General features: G+C 48.6%; 8 protein-coding genes across 8 annotated transcripts; 2 read left to right on the top strand and 6 right to left on the bottom strand.

Moving 5' to 3' along the window:
* Positions 1 to 240: 240 nt before the first annotated feature.
* HD556DRAFT_1308478 (uncharacterized protein) lies at positions 241 to 2,688 on the bottom strand (the record flags this gene model as incomplete). Its single annotated transcript, XM_041300143.1, has 9 exons — positions 241 to 732; positions 916 to 1,166; positions 1,278 to 1,400; positions 1,563 to 1,825; positions 2,022 to 2,110; positions 2,138 to 2,215; positions 2,315 to 2,363; positions 2,406 to 2,417; positions 2,648 to 2,688. 9 exons carry the CDS (start codon positions 2,686 to 2,688, stop codon positions 241 to 243), a joined length of 1,398 nt encoding a protein of 465 aa, XP_041160015.1.
* Positions 2,689 to 4,677: 1,989 nt separating this feature from the next.
* On the bottom strand, positions 4,678 to 6,743 carry HD556DRAFT_1270726 (uncharacterized protein; the record flags this gene model as incomplete). Its single annotated transcript, XM_041299169.1, has 6 exons — positions 4,678 to 5,022; positions 5,078 to 5,487; positions 5,541 to 5,688; positions 5,743 to 6,342; positions 6,395 to 6,495; positions 6,549 to 6,743. 6 exons carry the CDS (start codon positions 6,741 to 6,743, stop codon positions 4,749 to 4,751), a joined length of 1,728 nt encoding a protein of 575 aa, XP_041160016.1. The 3' UTR covers positions 4,678 to 4,748.
* A 1,135-nt stretch (positions 6,744 to 7,878) lies between these two features.
* HD556DRAFT_1373438 (uncharacterized protein) lies at positions 7,879 to 9,754 on the top strand. The gene is made up of 5 exons (XM_041303010.1): positions 7,879 to 8,032; positions 8,088 to 8,613; positions 8,664 to 8,853; positions 8,905 to 9,438; positions 9,488 to 9,754. The coding sequence occupies exons 1-5, from the start codon at positions 7,940 to 7,942 to the stop codon at positions 9,555 to 9,557; spliced, it is 1,413 nt and encodes a 470-aa protein (XP_041160017.1). The 5' UTR covers positions 7,879 to 7,939; the 3' UTR covers positions 9,558 to 9,754.
* HD556DRAFT_1373441 (surface antigen-domain-containing protein) lies at positions 9,755 to 11,721 on the bottom strand. Its single transcript, XM_041303011.1, has 8 exons — positions 11,519 to 11,721; positions 11,118 to 11,465; positions 10,833 to 11,057; positions 10,686 to 10,774; positions 10,437 to 10,635; positions 10,249 to 10,384; positions 10,064 to 10,195; positions 9,755 to 9,993 (listed from the first exon to the last, which is right to left on the bottom strand). The coding sequence occupies exons 1-8, from the start codon at positions 11,672 to 11,674 to the stop codon at positions 9,809 to 9,811; spliced, it is 1,470 nt and encodes a 489-aa protein (XP_041160018.1). The 5' UTR covers positions 11,675 to 11,721; the 3' UTR covers positions 9,755 to 9,808.
* On the top strand, positions 11,711 to 12,542 carry HD556DRAFT_465422 (ribosomal protein S8). Its single transcript, XM_041310683.1, has 3 exons — positions 11,711 to 11,896; positions 11,999 to 12,490; positions 12,537 to 12,542. The coding sequence occupies exon 2, from the start codon at positions 12,004 to 12,006 to the stop codon at positions 12,466 to 12,468; it is 465 nt and encodes a 154-aa protein (XP_041160019.1). The 5' UTR covers positions 11,711 to 11,896; positions 11,999 to 12,003; the 3' UTR covers positions 12,469 to 12,490; positions 12,537 to 12,542.
* Positions 12,543 to 12,716: 174 nt separating this feature from the next.
* On the bottom strand, positions 12,717 to 13,619 carry HD556DRAFT_1536428 (uncharacterized protein; the record flags this gene model as incomplete). The annotated part of the gene is made up of 3 exons (XM_041309629.1): positions 13,250 to 13,619; positions 13,050 to 13,193; positions 12,717 to 12,857 (listed from the first exon to the last, which is right to left on the bottom strand). Exons 1-3 carry the CDS (start codon positions 13,439 to 13,441, stop codon positions 12,717 to 12,719), a joined length of 477 nt encoding a protein of 158 aa, XP_041160020.1. The 5' UTR covers positions 13,442 to 13,619.
* Positions 13,620 to 14,437: 818 nt separating this feature from the next.
* HD556DRAFT_1373454 (stress-activated map kinase interacting protein 1-domain-containing protein) lies at positions 14,438 to 17,842 on the bottom strand. The gene is made up of 10 exons (XM_041303012.1): positions 17,518 to 17,842; positions 16,693 to 17,460; positions 15,899 to 16,638; positions 15,770 to 15,844; positions 15,464 to 15,722; positions 15,180 to 15,412; positions 15,048 to 15,124; positions 14,917 to 14,994; positions 14,683 to 14,866; positions 14,438 to 14,630 (listed from the first exon to the last, which is right to left on the bottom strand). Exons 1-10 carry the CDS (start codon positions 17,538 to 17,540, stop codon positions 14,539 to 14,541), a joined length of 2,529 nt encoding a protein of 842 aa, XP_041160021.1. The 5' UTR covers positions 17,541 to 17,842; the 3' UTR covers positions 14,438 to 14,538.
* A 913-nt stretch (positions 17,843 to 18,755) lies between these two features.
* HD556DRAFT_1237615 (uncharacterized protein) lies at positions 18,756 to 19,064 on the bottom strand (the record flags this gene model as incomplete). The annotated part of the gene is made up of 1 exon (XM_041297916.1): positions 18,756 to 19,064. A coding segment is annotated over one exon (309 nt), but the record flags the coding sequence as incomplete, so codon positions are not given.
* Between the last annotated feature and the right edge of the window lie 1,208 nt (positions 19,065 to 20,272).

Consider the following 20,272-nt stretch of genomic DNA (forward strand, 5'->3'; position numbering starts at 1 on the left):
ACAAGAGCTTTCTCTGCTCTCACCGGTTCATGATGATCGTGACTCAGGATACCCATCCCCTACCCTCTCCAATTTTTCGTACACCCCTTCTCGCGAAACTGCGCTTACGAGTCCCTGCACCAGTTTTCCCGCGTCACCTGCAAGCGCGACTTTCACTCCATGCTCCCCGGAATATATTGCACTGCCAGCATCCCCTGATGCTGATTGCTTCCCCGAGGTGCCTCATTCCGAGGATCGCGGTCATGATTCATTTCCGAGACCTCCGTCCGACACGGCACTTGCCGTATCACCATCAACAACTGCGTTTTCAGTATCACCCTCATCAACTGCATTCCCGGTATCACCGAGCACCACTATATTTCCCACTTGCACGCCTGAACTTTCGTTTTCTACGGCACCTTTGACAGTGTGTCCCGCTACCCCTTCGGACTCGAAGAACTGTGTAGATGACAATACCGCACAATCCCAGCAGTTACGCTCGTCCACTAATAGCTCGGGAGACCTCCAAAGCAGGTGGTCAGTTGCAACGACGGCATCACTTACTCCTTCACCTTCCGATCCAACCCCGACACCCTCAGGGACATTCCTGAGGTCCAGAACTCCTTCGAGGGGCAAAAAGGACAGGGAGGGATCAAAAGAGGTGAAAACGCCGCGCAAGCGCGCCCGTCTTATGAGTTTCATCTCGAAACTCTCCCCGGGTCGTTCAGATAGCAATGTCACAGCCTCGACCGACTATGACTATGAGTCGGATACAGACGAGAAAGTCATCAAGTCTGCAAAGACAATTGGAAAGAAATCATCTTTAGCTAGTCTGCGCGCATCGTTTTCTTTATCCCGTGCCTCTTTTGCATCTCAGCGTCCACCTGTGTCGTCCTTGGCGGAGGTGCCTCCGCTCCCTCTGTCGCCTACTCGTACGTCATTCAGCGCATCGCGCATGTCTCTCGCAGCCGATGGTGCGATGGGCAACGGGGAGACAATACCACCGGTACCGACCATCTCGTTATCGAGAATTCCTTCCCGCGTCACCGCGGTTGACGACCCATTGCCGCCTATTCCCCAATCTGCTTCGACTATCACATCCTTCCGGAGTGCGTCTCTGATTTCTCTGCAGGCTTTTACCCCTCCTTCTGGCTCAGCATCACAGCTGTCCTTACTTGCGTCACCCACTGCAAGTCATAGTACATCGAGATTATCTCTACTGTTGGCATCTGCATCTTCCAGGAATTCGGTTGTGTCATCTGCCGTATTGGACGCGCCCATTTCTATTCATCCCATACCGAGTTCCACGCCCAGTAGAGCCAAGTCGATCTTCAAGCTATCTTCGCGACCAAAAACCCCCAAGGTTCGGGCCGTGGCAACTCCTTCAAAACTTCCTCTTCCTCGGACGGTGTCTGTTTCCTCTTCCAGTTACCCAAATGGGGCGAGCCCAACTGTGTCGAAGATCCCACCACCACCCACAAATTTCACCCCCCCATCAAAATTAGCATCGATGCTTGCTTCGCAGTCTTCATCATCGCGGCTTCCTCATCCGACGTCTTTCAACACGCCACCAACATCCATACTTCCACCTCCGCCGTCGAAGATAGCTCCACCGCCAAAAGCTATTTTGCCGACTTCTCGGACACCATATATTTCACAAGCTAGTCCTTCGACTATGGAACTAAAGTCAACTATGTCGATTGATGAACCAACTGCACTGGTTTCGAGGCTTCCATTGCCTTCGGCAATGAAGGCAACCCGCACTAGCACCGTGAGGGGCTTTTGGCGCAGGGCACAATAGGTGCTTTTTAGGTATGCGAGTTTAGTTCGGTCGTCTTCATGTACCCTAACATGGGTTTCACAGTTAAAAAAAATAGGGGACCATGGAAATCAGGACACGGAATTGGTCGCTTCTCTCTGCTCAACACGCCGGCGCACACTTTCGTCAATCTCATACTATTATCTATTGGCTATTCTCAGTCTACCACACTCGTTATTGAATTGTACATCTCGGTCATTACTCAACTATCCTGCTCGCTCACTGCTTTCCTTGGTCCGGTTTTTGTATGGTTCCTCTGGATTTCCGCTCGTTGGTGGTGGCTCTCATCCTCCATGCATCCATCTGCACTATCTGTTGTGGAATTATACATGTACTCACACTCTTTACCTTTCCTGGCGCATTCCAATCTATGTCTTCGAGCCGCTCTCGTCTCGCTGGTCCGTCTGCGTTATCGCCCTAATACCCTGGTACACAGCCTGTGTCTTGTTTATACGTCATTATTCTCGTGATCCTTATTCTTGTTGATATTTTAATCCCGCTCAACCCCAACATCACCATCTTTTTGCGCATAGATAGCAATTGTACTGAGGTCATACCGCCGCATCTTTCATACACGTACATTTACATTTACTTGCATATCACTTACTCATAGCTGCATCTGTAGAACCGGGGAAGGAAGGAAGAAGATGAAATATAACCAAAGTTCGAGTTCATTCATTTGGGATACAGTCAAAACGGGAGCGGGGGAAATTCCTGGGTTCAACTTGGTGCGCTGTAACTGCGGACAATAAGGTATTTCGTCATGGCTGAAATTTGAAGATGACTCATTTCATCTGGTCCACTATCATCATGAACCGTAAGCATATTTTCAAATTCATTATGGCTCACCGTCCCGGAATCACAGTGTGTCGGCGGAAATGCGATGCCATCCTTAACGGAATGTGTCCTGATATCAGGCGCCTCACATACCAATATTTTCGTCCGTCGTTCAAGAGAGTCGGCCGTAGCTATCAGGCACCCAGTCCATTCCACACGACAACAACCTCTCAGCACTTGCTCATGTCACCCCGAATTTCTTTTCGCAGCCCTGTCTTGAAGTTTGGACTGACTTTGACAGAACATGGAAAATTGGTGAGCTCTACACCAGTCATCTATATAGAATGAGCCTGTATATATCTGGACGCAGCGGCTTTCTAATATATGTGCGGACATTCATGAACCATCTCATGAATTTCCGACTTACACGATCAATTCCATAACATTACTGATCTTAAAAAATCAACATCAGACCATCCAATTGCGACATGCTTACGGCCGCAGAGTTGGACCTGGTATCACTGTTCGGAACGGACATATCACTTTCTTTTTCTTGGCAACCTTCCATGCGCAGTCAGGTAGGCGCTGGAATCCCCTGATGGGTTTGGTATGGCGCTTGCAATGTTCGTGACCGCCGCAGAGCAGAGCAGCACTGATTCTCAAGGCCAGTTTTTGCAGGCTCACTTCCGAAGATTCTGCCTAAGGAATTCTTGCCTAGCCCGACTATAGTTCAGGAGTCTTCTTCTTATCGCCCCCCGCTGAAGAAATACCCCCAACGATTTACTCACGCGCACAGACTAATACCCGCCCTATGGTTTCTCGTGCGGATGCTCGCGCGTATATTCTGCCAATCCTGGCTGGCTTAGATTGAATTAATGAAGGAGTGCTACATCTTGCTACGCTCGATGGGCTAGGCTATCGCATATCGATGGCGCTCAGTTCCACGGTACCTTAATGATGTACGCCCGCAGAATTACGTCACTGCTTATCGGTTGCCCGAGGACAAGGATCGCTGTACAACTTCAAATCTGCAAGTTGGAAATCCCCTTGCAGAACCTATTTCCGCCTGCTGATTAAGAACCTTATATCGTTGCGCGCGATCTTACAGCGCTTTTCTCAGTCTTGACCGGATAGCTAGTGTTGGCGCAATCCCGGTACATCTCTTGGCTTACGACTTGGACGACTGCAAATGGCAACGTCCTCCCAAGAAATTGCTTCCCGAAGAGCCTTATTTGCGCGCCGGGATATCCTCGTATAGCATTTTTTTCGTCGGGTATAGACGTCTCATAGATTTTTCGTACCGACAGAACTATGTGGAATGAAAGAGTATACTAATACTTGTTCGTCCCATTTTACCATCGTGCCTTCCCCTCATTTCCGCTCAGGCTGTGAGCGAAAACATATACTTTCCCATCAAACCTTCCGACCAGAAATTCCTGTATTTCAAATCGAACACCTTGCCAAGTAATTTCCTTCAAATTAAAGGCTTCACAAAGGGTCGAGACAAAACAACAATAGCTTTGCTCAACCTTGAACTGACAGTCTAGGTAAGAAGGGCATGCCGAGCCTTACTTTCGGGTTGTTATGAGTGGTATTGATCGACCTCCTGATCTCCGCAAGTACGATCTCACCGCGGTAACGGCTGAGGTCGAGCTCTTCCTCTTCGATATGTCATCCAGTGCCTGCTCCTACTGATTGAAAAATAGGTATCATGTGCCAGTTGATCGTTTGTCGTACTCTATATGCTTCGATCAACTCAATCTTTTAGCTGAAAATATCACCTTCACCAAAGTAGACACAGGCACTTGCGCCGACGGGATTTTCATCGGGTTGTTGTCCGCCTAACTCTTACTAAAAAGTTTAGCCAATCGCTCATCTCAGTGACATCTCAACGTCCTATCAAATGCCTAGAATTAATACCATGTCGATGTTTAACAACGTTATCGATTATCCCTGATTGTACACTGGTGAGCTAACAGCCTGGAGGTCGATCGACACATCGACGCTAGAACCAACTCGATACAACTGTAAGATATCTAGTAATCGATGCAGTCCTTTGATCCGTTACATTATTTAGGTATGTTTTCATCATTAACTCCAACGTATTACTCGAGTTATTATAATCACATATTATATCTAGTCTATTATAGTATGCTGAAATATGCTAAACCTGTCAAGTCTCTAGCAAGGAAGTTCGGGGATCAGCTCCACGAGAAGCACGAAGATTCACGACACCGCCGGCCACCGAACTATGTGCATGGGCATAGAAGTACGCTGCGTGAGCAAGGGTTGCCTGCTCAACCACACTGAGGACGTCGGTGAGCATCAGAGACCATCCAAAGGTTCGGCGATCGTCCGTCGTTAGCAGGTCCGAAATCAAAACGGCACCTTGATTACGCAGGTATGTGAGGTTCGTGAGATCGCGTTCGTCAGTGGCGATGTAGAATCTGAACAATTGTGGCATGATTTTTGTCCTTATCAAAAGTAAGCTAGATGTCTCACTGGTCATTATCTGCTGGAGGATCTAGAAGTAGAGGCGTGCGATCGGCTTGACCAAGAGGAACCTTGTACGTGTGGAGAGGCCCCCGATGCACAAAATGTAGGATATCGCGTCCGTCGCGTAGATGGCGCTTGATCCGGGCGAGATGAGCTTCGAAACTCGGTTCCATAGTCCATTTCAACGTCGCAACTGAATGACCTGTTGTGAGCATCGAGGTATTCAAGGAACATGAGAACAAACAATCCCCCCGTCGCATATGAGCTCCCATCCACATTCGTCCGCCAGCCTTCTCGACCATGCGGTTAGACAGTAGATCAGCCAGTTCGACCACATTGTCTGTGAGACGAAAGTCATAGAGGACTGTTTGCGTGTATCTTTCTCGACTTTCTAAGGTGCTGAACTTGAGAGCACCCTATTCACTAGGTGTGATCAAAGAGTCTTGTAGAGGAAGACAAAAGAAATTACCGGCTTCCGTCCCAAATGAACCTCGCCTTCGAGGAGAAGTACATCTTGCTCTATGAACCCAAAGTCTTCGTACAATCCACGCAGTGAGTTTCGCGGGGCTGCTTGTCGGATTGGAACTGCGACATCTTTCGCTGCTTCTGAGCTACAGCTAGGCAACCGAGCTTATTCTAGGAGCCTGCTAAACAAAACAAAAAGGACTCACGCGCCGCCGTAAGTGTAAAGCACTTCCCAGCCATTCTCTTCCAGTGTATTTGCGATACTGCTAGTCGATGATGACTCGGTTTCATTCTGGTCATGACGATCTCCCACAACTATGAGGACAGTGTCCCAATCGAGAACCGATGCTCTGGATGTCATTGCATCGTGCAACGCCTTTGATAGAAGGGTCTCTTCTGTGATATTCCAAGACCCGGCCTGTCCATGAGTGATGTTCCACCCCCCCCTCTCTCGCATAGCTTGTGGCAGTTGATCAACCCGAACGATACCGGCATCATACAACTCATTCTTGACAACGTAGAGGCTGGGTCCCACCCCACTATCAGAGAATATGTTGACGCCGCGGTGATATAAATCGGTATCCCAGCGTCCGTTGGTGGTTTCCACATCAGCCGAAATGTTGTGCAAGCGGAGGTATTCAGATATTGTGATGACTGCATGTGTCTCGCGCAGGTGGGTCAAGTTGAACATGAGAAACACGGGTATTCTCCAAGCCATTTGTTTTTCTAGGGGGAGTTGGCGCCATTCGTCCGTGCTGGTTGCGTCCCCCCTATTGACCATGGTAGCATATGCAGCGCATACGGAACTGGCAAAATATTATATTAAAATGTGGGGGTCGATACAAGAGTAGCACGTACTTGTCGAATTCACAGGCACGAGCGTACACGTAAGAGGGTATAATTGTAGTACGGTTTAGGATACGTCCGTGGAGGACCGCTGCCTCGATGATGTACCGCATCTATCGGGAGCTAGCCATGAATTGCGTAGTTCAGAGATTAATCTGGGACCCACATTATTCCAGCCTAACCAGAGGCTGTAGTCGCGTGCATAAAATCCTTTGGTTTGAGAAACTATATGGCGGAGAGCGTCGAGCTCAGGATCGACCTCTAGAGACCCGCCCTGTTCTGAGGTGATGTTGGAGGGAGACTGTGAGTCGTTTAATGCTGTGTGCACAAAGGGAACTGGATGCGAGGTGGTTCTCAGCATCTTCCGTGCTAAGCTCGCCAGGACGCTGAACACGATTAACGCGCCGATGAATGCCGGAACGGAAGGACATGGATGACTGTGTCGTTTCATTGTAGTAGGTTAAACAGTAGCTTTCGCGTGAATTAGAATGAACAGGAAAATAAAATAGGCTGTGGTGAATAGTGCTGAAGTTGCGATTGGCCCGCCGCCATCAGCGAGATTAAACATAGGAGATGTTCAAGTTTCGTCACTCACCTCATGATACATTTCCTTTCTGGTCATTGGTATTCAGTCAACTTGCCTTGAATCAAGTTTAAATAGGTTTGCAAGATTCCTCTCACAATGTCGCAACATTTCCTTAAGCTTGGTGTCCCCCACTTGTCCTCAGCTGTATGCTTAGCTGCGTATGAGCATCCTAGATGTATTAGTGTGCCTCGTTCAGATATAAATTTTGCAATTCTAATTTCATAGAGTATACCATATAGCAACCGTTGCTAGTCGTACAGCTGAAGTATCTGCAGGACTGTTACGACAAGAATCCGGTTAGTAGGAGTGTACTGAACAGGTTTTGTAAGATAAATTTGTGTAGGCACCTGTACGCTGAACAGCAAGGAAATGATAGACGGATTTCTACGTATGTAGTACGCAGTGACTGTTATATCACTTTCCGCGACCGTCGCAACAGGGCTTTTCCTGAAGGCTGGCGCTATATCTTATACTATGTTGGACAAAATTTGCCGCCCTCGAGAACGTCGTTCACTTGCAAGTTGCAACCGATAGCCAAGTGGTGTATACTCGTACAAGCCTTTGACAGACTGAGGGCAGCAGCACCGAAATCACCTGGGGAAGTACCACATAAGCATAAGTACTAGATGAGTCGGGAGTTTAACGATGAATGGACACTAGCCTTTGTTATAACGATAGTGCATCACATTGATGGTGGCATCTTGTGGCCTATCTGACAGTGACAGACTCATCGCCCCAAGTCCAGTGAACATTTTAAACTACATATTGACGAGAGGAACGGTAGAACTACATATTGACGAGAGGAAAAGAGGAAGAACTAGATATTGACGAGAGGAAGCGTGGTTAATGGCACCGACCTGTGCATAACATCTAAAACCCGAGAACGAAGCTTAGTCATTTATAGATGATACTATTTCTGGCCTACTCAACTTGAACTTAGGACCAACGCTCAGCGCTTATTACGCTGGGGCATGTTCGCCAAAATCAACAGAAAGGATCTGTTCAAGTCTCCACCAACTGTATTCACAGACAAGCTTATCTCCCAAGAGGCGCGTCGATCTAAGGTGAGTAAATGACACCCTTACCTCTTCATCTTTGTCTAAGAATGCGTGTTACTAGGCTTTGGAAGAACAGAAACGCGTGTGTGTGATCTCATTTGTGCATTTCTTTCGAATATCTAACATCGCCTTACAGAGACGAGCACAAAAGTTTGAGTCATCCCGGCAACTCGATGCTTTCGCCGATCTCAATCTTGGCAACTCTGATGATGACGGTGACCTCGATGATGAGCCAGAGATAATACGTGAAGGTGTATCCGGTTTTGTGCAGATGGTGTCACAACCTGTGGAGATCCAGTCTTTGTCCTCCGATGTGCACAATCACGAGACAGTGCAATCGGGGAAGCGACGAGGGAAATCCCGACGTAAACGTATCAAAGCCAAGCCGTCCAAATGGGCTGACAAATGCATGTACGCTGAGCTCCTGGAGATGAATGAAGAAGCCCACTTATGGGACAGTCAATCTGGTGATGTGATTGATGGGCTTCCACGCGATTTAGAAGCAGCCTGGGTAGCAGTGGCACCTGTTCCTACTGGGAAACGATGCTTAGCTGTTACTCATCAGTCGGCCGGAATAGTTGGCACATGTATGTAATAGCCTCTGGGACGAACCTTTTAGCTAACCATATCCTGATAGCGCCAAATACGACTCTTCGATCTCGTGTATTGGGCAAGATGCTCCTTCCTAGATTTCCGTCCTCCCTCCCACCTCTTACGGTGCTCGATTGTATTCTCGATGTCAACTGGAGAGACAACGGCATCATTCATGTCCTGGACGTGCTCAAGTGGAAGGGTCAAGATGTCGGTGACTGTGAGACCCCTTTCAGGTGGGCATACATTACATGCGAACGATCCACTTACTGACATCCTATGCGTAGGTTTTGGTGGAGAGATACCCGCTTAGCAGAACTTACAAAGCCCCCTCTGCCATCTGGAAATTTTTCATTTACAGCCCCTTCCACGACTGCGGACGCATCATCTCAAAATGCCGGGTCACTTTCAAATATACCTACTTCTGAGCGTGAGCGCTACCGCTTTCCGTATCCAACATCTTTTGTCCCAATACCATATCATACTGATACAACATTGACTTCCCTCTCTTCATTTGTCATCCCTATGGCGCGATCAACACGAGAAATTAGTGTTGATATCCCTGTGCATGTCTCACCACCAGAATTCACATCGCATGATATGGCTATCGATGGCGCTCACGATTCAATGGTCTCACGCTCTACTACGTCAGTTGTTGCGCGTGTGGACTCCGATGGGTTGTTGCTGTATGTGTCTCACGCAAGCTATGAAGAGGGAACCAGTCCCTTAAGCTGTTGGATACCCAACAAGGCGATCACAGGGCACCCGGAACTTCCTGGTATTTCTGAAGGTCACGACAGCCCGCTTGATGTGTTCCAACGGTGCGTGATGGTTATTCCATAGTGTTTTTGAACGCTGACAGCATATCAGTCTGGTCCAGCGGCACACTATGAAGAATCTTCATGTAGTACTCGGTTTACAAGAGTCTATGGACATATGAACAAACGTTTCATCACGAATCGTCTTGCATATCACACATTAGCCATTATTCAAATATTCATTCATCCTTCATGCATTTACACCTTCACTTTACCGCGCAAACCGGCGCTATTTTGTCACTCTTTTTTCAAGACACAAATATTTGTACTGCAGCAGCGGTTAGGATAGCAAGTCGCATGAATACAACATTAACTGGTCATGTTGATGTGAATTAGCACGATCCATGTTGTAAGTCTAGTTGGGAGTATTATGCTATAGGAACTCCATGCCAATACCAACTTGCAAGCCCCTTCGCACACCATCGCTCTTACTTGCAACAAGCGGTACCCCAAAGTTCACCTCTACTCTCACAGGATCGAAGCGGTATATAAGGCCAACTCCCGCGGATATTGAGGGTTTTCTTAGGCACCCTATTAAATTCTCGCTCAGTCCTTTCGCTGTTATAGGCGAAGAACAAAAGTGCAATCAGTATCTTTCTAAAGAGGTAAGGATTGGGTATTTACGCACTTCCGTCCATTGGATCCAACCTCCCAGCGTTCACAAATATGTGTGACTTAATGGGCCAATGCGGTTTCCGTGGGATATCGGACACCAAAGAAGCACCTGTCGACCAGTAAATGTCACCACCAAGTGAATCGACTAGTGCGGTCAGACTAAAAAAAGGCCCTTTCGACATGAAAATTAAGAAATACCTCGATCTCGAGGGCCCATGCTGTTCGCCTTAAACGACCTTAAGCTGAGAGGTCCGCCGAGCTGGAACCTATCGGAAAAATGGCTGGGGCCGGTAAGAGCCTTTAAGAGGCCACACCGTGCAGCCAACGAGAGGCTCTGCATATTCAACATGAAGTTAACCCTGATCCAATAGTAGCACGACTCTCACCATTCCTGGAACGGGGCGCCGGGAAATTTGACTTTCAACCTCGGCCTTGTAAAATGACACGTCCCCTGACAGTCCAGCTAGCTCTTGAAAAAGTTTGCAATAATAGCCACGTGACGCTGCGAGCTTGTCGTCTCTGGTATCTTTTGTCCATGAATGAGAGATCGATGACTTGATGGTTTGACCGGCATGTTCGCGAATGCTGGATAATCGTTCGATACAGGCTCAACGATAAAACACATTCATCCTCACCTGACTGATGCACTTGGTGCTAAGTTGTTGATGTGCCTCAAAATGGCCTGATATGCAACTTCGTGAACACCGTGTACTCCCCAGTTGCTCTTCAGAAGCGCATACTCAGTATGTTTGACATTTCACAGGAGAAGCAATAAATCTTACATTTATTGCAACCTTTAAGCCGTGTAAAATCTCCGAACAACTTGCAAAAGACGAGAGATCTCGCTCCTGACTGAACAACGAAAGTTGGCCCGTTGTGCGCAATGACGGTGAAAGAGGAAGGGAGAGAAGCCCCTGGAAAGAACGACGCGTTTTCGTGCCTGCTGAGTAGTGTCCTTCCAGGAACTCAGCTCCGCCAAATATGTTGCGCACTCTGCCCGTGACACTCTATGATGGTGAAGATGTGTGAATGTGTCATCTACTTACAAGCAAAAACACGATACTCACAACGCTGCCCTCATTATTACCGAATTCAGTGGCAGTTTTCAAGTAGAACCGGCCCTTTTCACGTGTAGTGACAACAATATCAACGTCCCCTTCCCCGGCAAGGTAATCCCGACTCCTCTGTATTTTTGCGTCGACAGAGTGAAACAGGTCCGTCTCTTGCAAAATGTGGCTTATGCCCCTTGCAGTATATAGCGCTCCCTGCAGATTGTTCGTCTTGCTTGCCCGGTCGTCTGTATGCCGCGCAAGCCATGGCTGAATTAGCCAGCCTAGAAAAGATTTCCTGGTATTTGTAGCACCATCTACACGGACTGAAGCGACTGATAGTGATGTCTCCAGATTTTGGTTGACCTGTCGTAAATCCGTTCGGAAATGATGCGAATGCGGACGAAGGCATCACTCACAAGCTCTGCAAGGTGAAAAACGGCAGATTCATACTCTCCTCGGAGTTTTCGTTCGAGGCGAGCTTCCTGCCATTTCTTGAATTTTTCAAGATCGTCTTCCTTGGGCTCATGAGGATGCGCAGTGTGCTGCAACGGAGGATGCAATCCTTCCGCCATTCGAGAAAGACACAACACACCACTTCTAAAATAGGTAGTTTAGATCACCATCGGACTTCGAACTAAACCTTCTCAGAGGCCGAAACTTGTCACTTAATTTTCTCAATTGCCAAGTCTTTGGGCCAATTCCTGTCTGCAGCCCTACACACTAGACGTATACAATAGAGCCACGAAGACATCCGAGAAATCAAAGAAATATCGGCTCACTCTGTGCAGAGAACGGTTAGTCACTGCTTACATCCGCACTCAACCAAGGTGTCATACTTAATTGTCTCGTGCGTTCAATTGCGTCTCATATGTGTTCTTCTGACCTATTTGATATAGTCGCAATGCCTCTGCCATATGACCTATGCGCTCGCGTCCAGAACGCCTTTCGAGCACGACACCACAAAATAGCAGTGGACCACACAACACAAAACCTTGGCATCCTCAGCATACTCCTGCGGACCGGCTTCATCTCCAACGTCACGCGCGGAACCATTGAGTCACCCTCTCCCACTGACTTCCTCCGCGTTGGCGAAGCCCAGCGCCGTATATGGGCCGAGCTTAAATACCGCGACGACCGGCCTGTCCTTTCGGACATGGAGCTCATCAGTAGACCTAGTAGACGCATTTTCATGGACATTGGGGAGCTGCGGCGGATTTGCTCCGGACGCCGTGCACAAACGATTAAACCTTTGGGCATGGGCGAAATTGCGGTGGTGCGGACAAAAAGCAAGGAGCATGAATGGTTGGAGGCACGAGAGGCTTTGCAATTAAATTTGGATGGGGAGGTGATCTGTCGAGCTCGTTGACCCCGTCGAGGGTCATTTGTTGGTGCGCAACAAGAGGTCATGGTTTGTTCATCTAAATTACTCTCTAGCTGTCCTACATATCAAACAGACTTATTCAAACGTTCACCTCTTCAATACCGTCTCGTGATTACAATTCCCATATTCGCTACCCGAACTCATGCCAGAGATCCTAGGAAATTCATTCTCGGGGCGCTTCGTGTTCAATCTTTCATTCTGATTTTTTTCGTTCAAAGGACCGCTTTTTGCGCTCAACATCCACATTGGATCGGTGCCACGATAGATTCGTTGCTTCGTCGAGGTGTTTGTTTATCTTCACGCGTTGCTTGGTGAGCGATCGAGCTCGGGGTCTGTATGACATCCAATAATTCTATGGTCAAGCCCCAATCTATCTATGCTGCAAAATCGATACTTCAATTGTGTTCATTAATACAACTGCGGGGGTCCATCCTTCGCCCGAACTCTGATATACAAGTTCTTCGGTTGTCACGCATTGACATTGATGGGTGAACAACTGAGATTGATCAGACCGTTCTGGAATAATGGTCAAGTCGGGTATACTTCGACAAGACAAATGTACTCACAGTATCGACTTCTTCGCAACACAAGGGTTCCTGATTCGCACTGCAGCCTTGGGAGGTGCCCACAACGCTAACCCCCGAGCACTCGTTATTTGCCCGACGCTGGACGATTCCCCCCTGTGCGAAATATTCTGTTGCCTCGGATGACTGTTGTGGGATGGAAGTGAGTAATCATTTTGGCAAGTAATATTTTTCTGATGTACCGTGGGTTTCAGGTCACAGCACATAATCGTTCCAGTGTCACATTGCGAGTCGCCGGCTATGACGAGGATTGTCAAGGATAAAAGAGCTACGATATGTGTCAACATCTTGTGTTGGGTGGACTGGTAATATCGGTATGTATGTACACAACGGGGTGAATTTGAAGCTAATTGATCTCCTTGCTGTCTGCCCATTTATGCATCCCCATTGTTTGATCTTGTGTTTGTAGGTTGTAGAAGTCTTTTATTTCTTCGCGAAGTCCAAGGTTTAAGTCAGCTACTACGGACCAGCGACGGTGCAACCGACCTAGCACCGACGTAGAACTAAGGCCGCAACTACGACAGTGCTCTCACGTCCTGGACTCATAAGTTGTAAGGGTTACTCACTTTTTTGACCGCTGCATCGTATGATTCGCCGTTTTGAAGGATAGTGCCTGTCCGTGTATAAATGCAGCGCGTAAACTTCCTCAAGCGCCTTTAGAATATTCTTTCAAGTGGAGCTTAAGCGCGCATTCAGGAGATTGTTTGCTTCATCTCCATGTACTTTATGTCCGTTATTCTCGCCTAACATCTGTCCATTGTTATGGGCCCTTAGGCTGGAGAATCAGCATGCAGATTGCCTACTATGCTGGATTCTTTGCGTCGTCTTTAACGATATCTCCATGTGTGATGTAGTACATACGTACGTACTATATGGTGCCTATTACAATTGAATGCAAATCCTCGTCAGCGGCCAGAAGGCATCAGCTCCTGGCAAGTTCCAATCCTTCTGAGATATGAGGTGTGGCTGGCCAAATCAGCAAGTTCGGCAATTATATCAAGTACTCAGAGAACATATCATCGAACATCCTCTGCAGAGTAGCGTCGACTGAGGCTATAATCTAGATGTCTCAAGACAGGGTTTTATTTGCATGTTCAACGAATGAGCCAGACAAAGGCTTTTAGTGATCAATTTTGTACTCCGATAAGAGAAAAGGAACGGTTGGCCCAACGCGAACTTGTTGCCGACACCAGCACTCCCTGATCAACATTTGTCGGAGAGGGAGAAATCACACAAGTCACATGGTCTTACCAGTTGTTGTGTACATTGTGTTGTCTCGTGTGATGATCATGCTCGTAGAATCCGTTGTCCCAGTAGTTGCACCTTCTGGAGTATCACCCAGCGCTCACTTGTCAGTTGATAATGTCTCTTTCAGCCTTGAAACGAGCTTCATGAGTTCTTCGGCAGGGGAAAAACTCTGGGAATTGCATTTCACAATTACAATGGTATGAAACAAGGACTCATGTTTTGTTTATACCACCTGTCTGCTACGCCGCAAGCGGTTGACAGTATTGGAACGGTCCAAATGGGATTTCAGCATCCGTAAGGTCTGCACAATCTCACCTGTCGCCGCCGTCAGTTCGGTAGGACAACAACAACTAATACCTCGACTCACCCGCAAGCTTCGGCGTATCTGCCTCAAAGTCGTAGCGCTTGCTCCCGCTGTCCCGTTGTACGATGATCTTGAACAGCGTGGACGACTTCGCGGACTGTTGACATTGAATGATGCTCTTGATATGGAATGACACTGTCTTTCCACTATCAAAGACTGCTTTGGCCTTGTTTGTGGATGGCATGATCTGGAGGAAGACTGTCATTTCCGATCTTTGGTGATGATGGAGAATCTTACATGGATATAAACACCATCGATAGCCAAAGTGCGTTCCTGGCGAGCTAGCATGGGCATTTTGCGGTAAATGGTGTATTTCTTTTATCGCAAATTAACACCGTGAGGAACACCTATCAGGAAGGATAGCGAACCTTGTATGCTGTCGCGTAGTCGGCCGCAGCGTTTAGCTGTATCTCTGGGACATCCGATATCCGTTTGGAAATAGAAGCTGGAGAAAGAAAAATACTGAGCAGCTATTCTGAGCTTAAGATGGTTATTAGTACCATTTGGGTCAGTGGTGCGTGCTGATCTGCTTTCGGGCTCGATGCCCAGTTGAGGCAGCGTAGATCTCTTGACCAGCGTCAGCTCGCGTCTACCTCCGAGACTAGCAACCGTGCGGTCGAGGTATGCTAGCATGTTGAGTTCGTTGACGATCAGAGCATAGTCCTTGAGGTTTGCCAGTTTGCGCTTCCGGCAAACCACTTCAAGCACCTCCTGCATGTACATACCCGCTGATCTGTATTCAGTGGTGAGTGGGCAGAGAGTAACATAGCCAAATGCAACTTACACAGGAATGGTGGTGGATATATGGACTGCATCAGCGGTGTCTGCAACGCGAATACGCAAAAACAACTGGGGACCATGGCTCGACGAAGGACCCAAAGAAGATGATAAGATTGGAGTTGTACCGAACACCGCGCTTGTAGGGCCGGAGACAGACGCCAACGCCAAGCCGCCTGGAGGTCCTGTATCCTGCTTCTTTGGCGCTGCCATAACTCTCGAGGGCCGTCGCTGTATGTTGCTTTCCAGTTGTTCATTTTGTTGTACTGAAGGGAACAATTAGCATTGATAAACGAAGAAAAGGGTGTCATACTTTGCAGCGGAGTAGCAGCTAGAATAGCGAATGCCTCGAAACCAAATTTCGAGATCTTGCCCATGCGGTCGGGTGCTATGATAGAAAAGGATGAATCTTCTGCGACGGCGAGCGACCAACTGGACGTACGCGGAAAATCCTCATCAACCTCGCCATCATCCTCTGCAATGCGCATGACCCAACCTATTGCAGAGAGCTTTGGGTCATCATCCTTAACACCTGCATTAAGTTCAGGCTGCCATCGCTCGTCCCAGTAAGTCCATAGAGCGAAACCGATGACTTCCTCGATTGTTGCGTCTTTCCGCACGTTCAGAGTCACACATTCACCACGAGGTTCTGTCGCATGCGGAAAGTAAACCTTGACGTCCACCGAGGCCGTCTCTCCCCGTCCAGATATAGCACCGTACAGCTCACTGAATGGGTTGGTGGGACCACCTGACGAAGCAAGGATAGCGGTGAGAGCGGATGTATGCGGGCTTGCCGGCGCGACAGGCTTGCGTGTGAATGTCATGTCGGACGGAGCGTCGATAACAGGTAGTGATATTGAGACGCCTCTTCTGCGAGTTTCATGTTTGGGAGGTGGCGGTTCAGATCGCTGATCAGGCTTTGGCACCGGACTGATCATCTCGAAGTAAGTCTCGGTAGGCTTGGAATGAAGGGTTGGAGGGCACCCTTCGTGAGTATTGTCCGTAGCACGATGTTCAGACACGGGGCTGAGTCGTGAGCGTGTTCGCGGGTAGGGAACGACGAACGGCGATGTTCCAAGGGTGGATATGTTAGACCCAGACAGTACTGAGGCAGTCCCAGAAAGAAGGGAAACCCCATCAGATGCACTGTCCGAATGCATGCCTCGGGTGGCAGCGAAGTCTCTGTACATGGGGCGGTGAGCTTTGCAACGGCGTAGATTAGAAACACCACCGTACGGATCAAATTCATCGACTTCGTCCATATTATCGTCTCCTGGGGCTACCAAATCATAGTCGTCATCGTTATCATCTTCTAACATGCCATCCTCATCGTCGGATGAAGAGATGTCAGGATTGAGGCTACGGGTCGCCACGGAGGGAATTTTTGGCATAGAAGCTGGAACGCCGCGGCGCGCCATCATTCGCACCCTGCGTCTGGCCTCCATTTCGGCCGCACCTTTGAATTTTGGCACAAATAGGACATCCTTTGGGAGTGGCTCAGGAGGGGTGTCGTCTTTCCGTGGTTGATGTTGCACAGGTAGAGGTTGAGAAATATCAGCCTGCTCTGAAGTCATGAGACACGGATCAACGTTACTAGCAGCAGTTATGAAGTTGACGCGCGGCAGGGCAGCGGGAGCATCAGCTCCTTCGTCATGCATTCCGGCCCTCTTTGCGATGAGAGAGGCTCGCTTTGAGGTAGAAGCGCGTCGACCTGATACTCTCAATCCAAACGCCCCAGATCTGTTGCCCATGATTGTTTGGTGGTGCTTAAGACCAGTAGCCCCAGGAAACCCCGATGAGGGCTTATCAGGAGCCTCCGAATCATCGTCTGATATAGGCGGACTGGAGGGATATTCGAGTTCTGGCCAACGATGAACATCTGCGAGTGAGGCTGCGAGGATATAAGGGTTTGATGCATAGGATGGGCTCAGGGAGATTATACGCGCGCCATAAGGGTCATCGACGTTGCGCAGGTAAGACAGCCTTAGACTGTGAACTAAATATCTATATATAAAAGGCGTGAGTGCACCATTGAAATCATTCAGACCTTACCAGGCGTACCCTGGGTCACTGATGAGAGACATGACGTCTTATTCTACTGGTTCGATCGTGCCCTGACGGAGTCCAAGTCGCTCGCGAGATATTTAGCAAATCACAGCCTCAATCGTCAGATATTTTAGTAAACAGTGAAGATAATAGTGCCTGAGCAAGTTTGAGCAGGTAACGCCCTACGTTTGGGAGTTCAAATTGTTCGTGATATCAATAGGTAGGTCCCCGACTCCTGCGTTAGTGGATGGTCTTTGTGGGGTATGATCCGTCTAATTTTCTATGCAACTCCGCCGGCGCTTTCCGTGTTGTCAAAATTAATATAAGCACTTACCAATTGCTGGAAATTGTATAATACATTATTTTGCGCATCGAGTCGCATTGTAATAAATACTTTATAATCTTCGTATCATCCCAGAAATCAGAAAGCCGAAGTCTGAAATCCGGGCTGGAACACATTAGAAATTAGTCTTCAGTGCCGCAGTTGAGAACCGAATGAGTTTATATCAATCATGTAAAGTCCTTCAAGGTACTGATACAGCATGTGGTCAGCAACAAGCAAGTTGTATTTACTTATTAAAGGTGAAAACGGCCAAACCAAGTGTCACGGTAAGCCGCGCCCAATATTATGTTCCTTGATGAAATGTCGTCTTTCGTAGTATCGATTTTGGCTTCCTAATCTCATTTCTGGCACGCGTTCTTGAGCAGTTTCGCATCTTCTTCCACGCCTCAAGTCCCGATATACTTGCACCCATCATTCTCATGGTACTAGCTCGTTATTATCATACACATGTTGTACTGTACGTACGCAATGAACCATGTTCCTTCCTATTGACCCAGGCCTCTCAACATTTAAAGTTTTAAACTGTGTGTGCAACCGAAGTCAAACGACTATCCAAAACTTCAACGCTGCGCAATCTTCAGTTTCTTCAATCCACTCGGAGAGGTGCCGAAGAACACGCACTTCTCTCCATTGGTCTCGCTTGATCGCATCTCTGATCACACTCATAGTCGTTCTATGCTCTCGAAAATCTGTCACTCAGTCACAACCTTTCTGACACGCATGTCGTTCGCTCCAACTACCCCAAGTCAAATAGAATGCTACGTATATAATAGAACTGTGCGCACCATATCGTACTCGACAAAAGTATCTCTGACACCTCTGGAAATCAATTCACTGGGACGAGACTATTGTAATGAAGAGCTATAAGGATCGGATTAATTAACTGCGAGGAACAGAAAACAATGGAGATTCACCCCTTGCGGCAGTGCTGCCAGCGTGTCCCATGTGCCATGCAGCTCAAATCAAGCTCAACACCTCTGGGTATCACAAATGCAGTCCGAGGATTATATCTGAATGCCTTTTGAGAAGCGGGTGGTACCCAGAATAAGAGCCGACGATTAGGTCCCGCCATCCATCCATCTTCCTCCAGAAAATTGAACGTCCACCTGCGGTCATTGTGTGGGGCGCCTGCGAGTAGCTCAGCAGTGTCACACAGTGCATGAGTCGGTTGTGATGAGTAGGAAATGAAGGCATCGTTCGCAGTGTTGGGTGTGGGGAAGGCTGGTGTTGGATGTAGGATGCAACTGCTGTGTGAGGATGATGATGAATGGTCTTCTTCGGCATGGTCCTGCGATGACTTTCCAATCGCTGCATACCACACCCGGACAGTTCCATCCGATGAAGAGGAAATGATGCGGGTCCCATCCCGCGAGAACGAGACTGAGTTGACATCATCAGTGTGCCCCCGCAAGGGCTCACCGACTGGCTGCCCTGTTGCAAGATCCCACAGCCGAACAGTTCGATCGCCCGAACCAGAAACGATGCGTGTCCCATCCGGAGAGAACGAGACTGAAATGACCCAGTGAGTGTGCCCCTCCAATATCTCTCCAACAGGCTTCCCCGTTACTGCATCCCACAGCCGGACTGTCCTATCGTCCGAACCAGAAACGATGCGAGTCCCGTCCGGAGAGAACGAGACCGAGTAAACCTGATCAGTGTGCCCGAGGAAAGGCTCACCCACCAACTGCCCCGTCCCTGCATCCCACAACCGGACAGTCTTATCCTTTGAACCAGACACGATGCGAGTTCCGTCCGGTGAGAATGAGACTGACCAAACCAAATCAGTGTGCCCCTCCAAGGGCTCACCAACAGGCTTCCCCGTTTCTGTACCCCATAGCAGGACTGTGTTATCGTCCGAACCAGAAACGATGCGAGTCCCGTCCGGAGAGAACGAGACTGAGTTAACCCCACCAGTGTGCCTGCAGAAAGGCTCACCCACTAACTGCCCCGTCCCTACGTCCCACAGCCGGACAGTCTTATCTGAAGAACCAGTTGCGATGCGAGTCCCATCCGGAGAGAACGAGACTGAACAGACATAGGCAGTGTGCCCCAACAAGGGCTCACCAACTGGACGACCTGTCGCTGCATCCAACAGCCGGACAGTGCCATCCAGAGAACCAGTGGCGAAGCGGGTCCCATCCGGCGATAGCGAGACTGAGGTAATGTGAGTGGAATTGGTGTGCCCACGCAAGGGCTCACCGGCTGGCTTCCCTGTAGATGCATCCCACAATCGGACAGTGTTGTCCCTAGAACCGGTCGCGATGCGAGTCCCATCCGGAGAGAACGAGACTGAGTTGACATAATTAGTGTGCCCCAGTAAGGGCTCACCCACTGGCTTCCCTGTTGCTGGATCCCACAACCGGACAGTACGATCGTCCGAACCTGTCACGATGCGACTTCCGTCTCGCGAGAACAAAACTGACATCA

The sequence above is a fragment of the Suillus plorans genome (assembly GCF_016647745.1).
Source record: "Suillus plorans strain S12 chromosome Unknown HD556scaffold_29, whole genome shotgun sequence".
Taxonomy (NCBI): domain Eukaryota; kingdom Fungi; phylum Basidiomycota; class Agaricomycetes; order Boletales; family Suillaceae; genus Suillus; species Suillus plorans.

Excerpts from the sequence above, each read along its gene's own strand:
- HD556DRAFT_1373438 (XM_041303010.1), top strand. The coding sequence starts at position 7,940 with ATGTTCGCCAAAATCAACAGAAAGGATCTGTTCAAGTCTCCACCAACT. Across the intron at positions 8,033-8,087 it reads AAGAGGCGCGTCGATCTAAG|GCTTTGGAAGAACAGAAACG; the intron begins GTGAGTAAATGA and ends GCGTGTTACTAG. Across the intron at positions 9,439-9,487 it reads CCGCTTGATGTGTTCCAACG|TCTGGTCCAGCGGCACACTA; the intron begins GTGCGTGATGGT and ends ACAGCATATCAG.
- HD556DRAFT_1373441 (XM_041303011.1), bottom strand. The coding sequence starts at position 11,674 with ATGGCGGAAGGATTGCATCCTCCGTTGCAGCACACTGCGCATCCTCAT. Across the intron at positions 11,058-11,117 it reads GTAATAATGAGGGCAGCGTT|AGTGTCACGGGCAGAGTGCG; the intron begins GTGAGTATCGTG and ends TCACCATCATAG. Across the intron at positions 10,636-10,685 it reads GCACCAAGTGCATCAGTCAG|CATTCGCGAACATGCCGGTC; the intron begins GTGAGGATGAAT and ends ACGATTATCCAG.
- HD556DRAFT_465422 (XM_041310683.1), top strand. The coding sequence starts at position 12,004 with ATGCCTCTGCCATATGACCTATGCGCTCGCGTCCAGAACGCCTTTCGA.
- HD556DRAFT_1373454 (XM_041303012.1), bottom strand. The coding sequence starts at position 17,540 with ATGTCTCTCATCAGTGACCCAGG. Across the intron at positions 16,639-16,692 it reads GAAGTCGATGAATTTGATCC|AGACTTCGCTGCCACCCGAG; the intron begins GTACGGTGGTGT and ends CCCCATGTACAG. Across the intron at positions 14,867-14,916 it reads TCGATGGTGTTTATATCCAT|ATCATGCCATCCACAAACAA; the intron begins GTAAGATTCTCC and ends GTCTTCCTCCAG.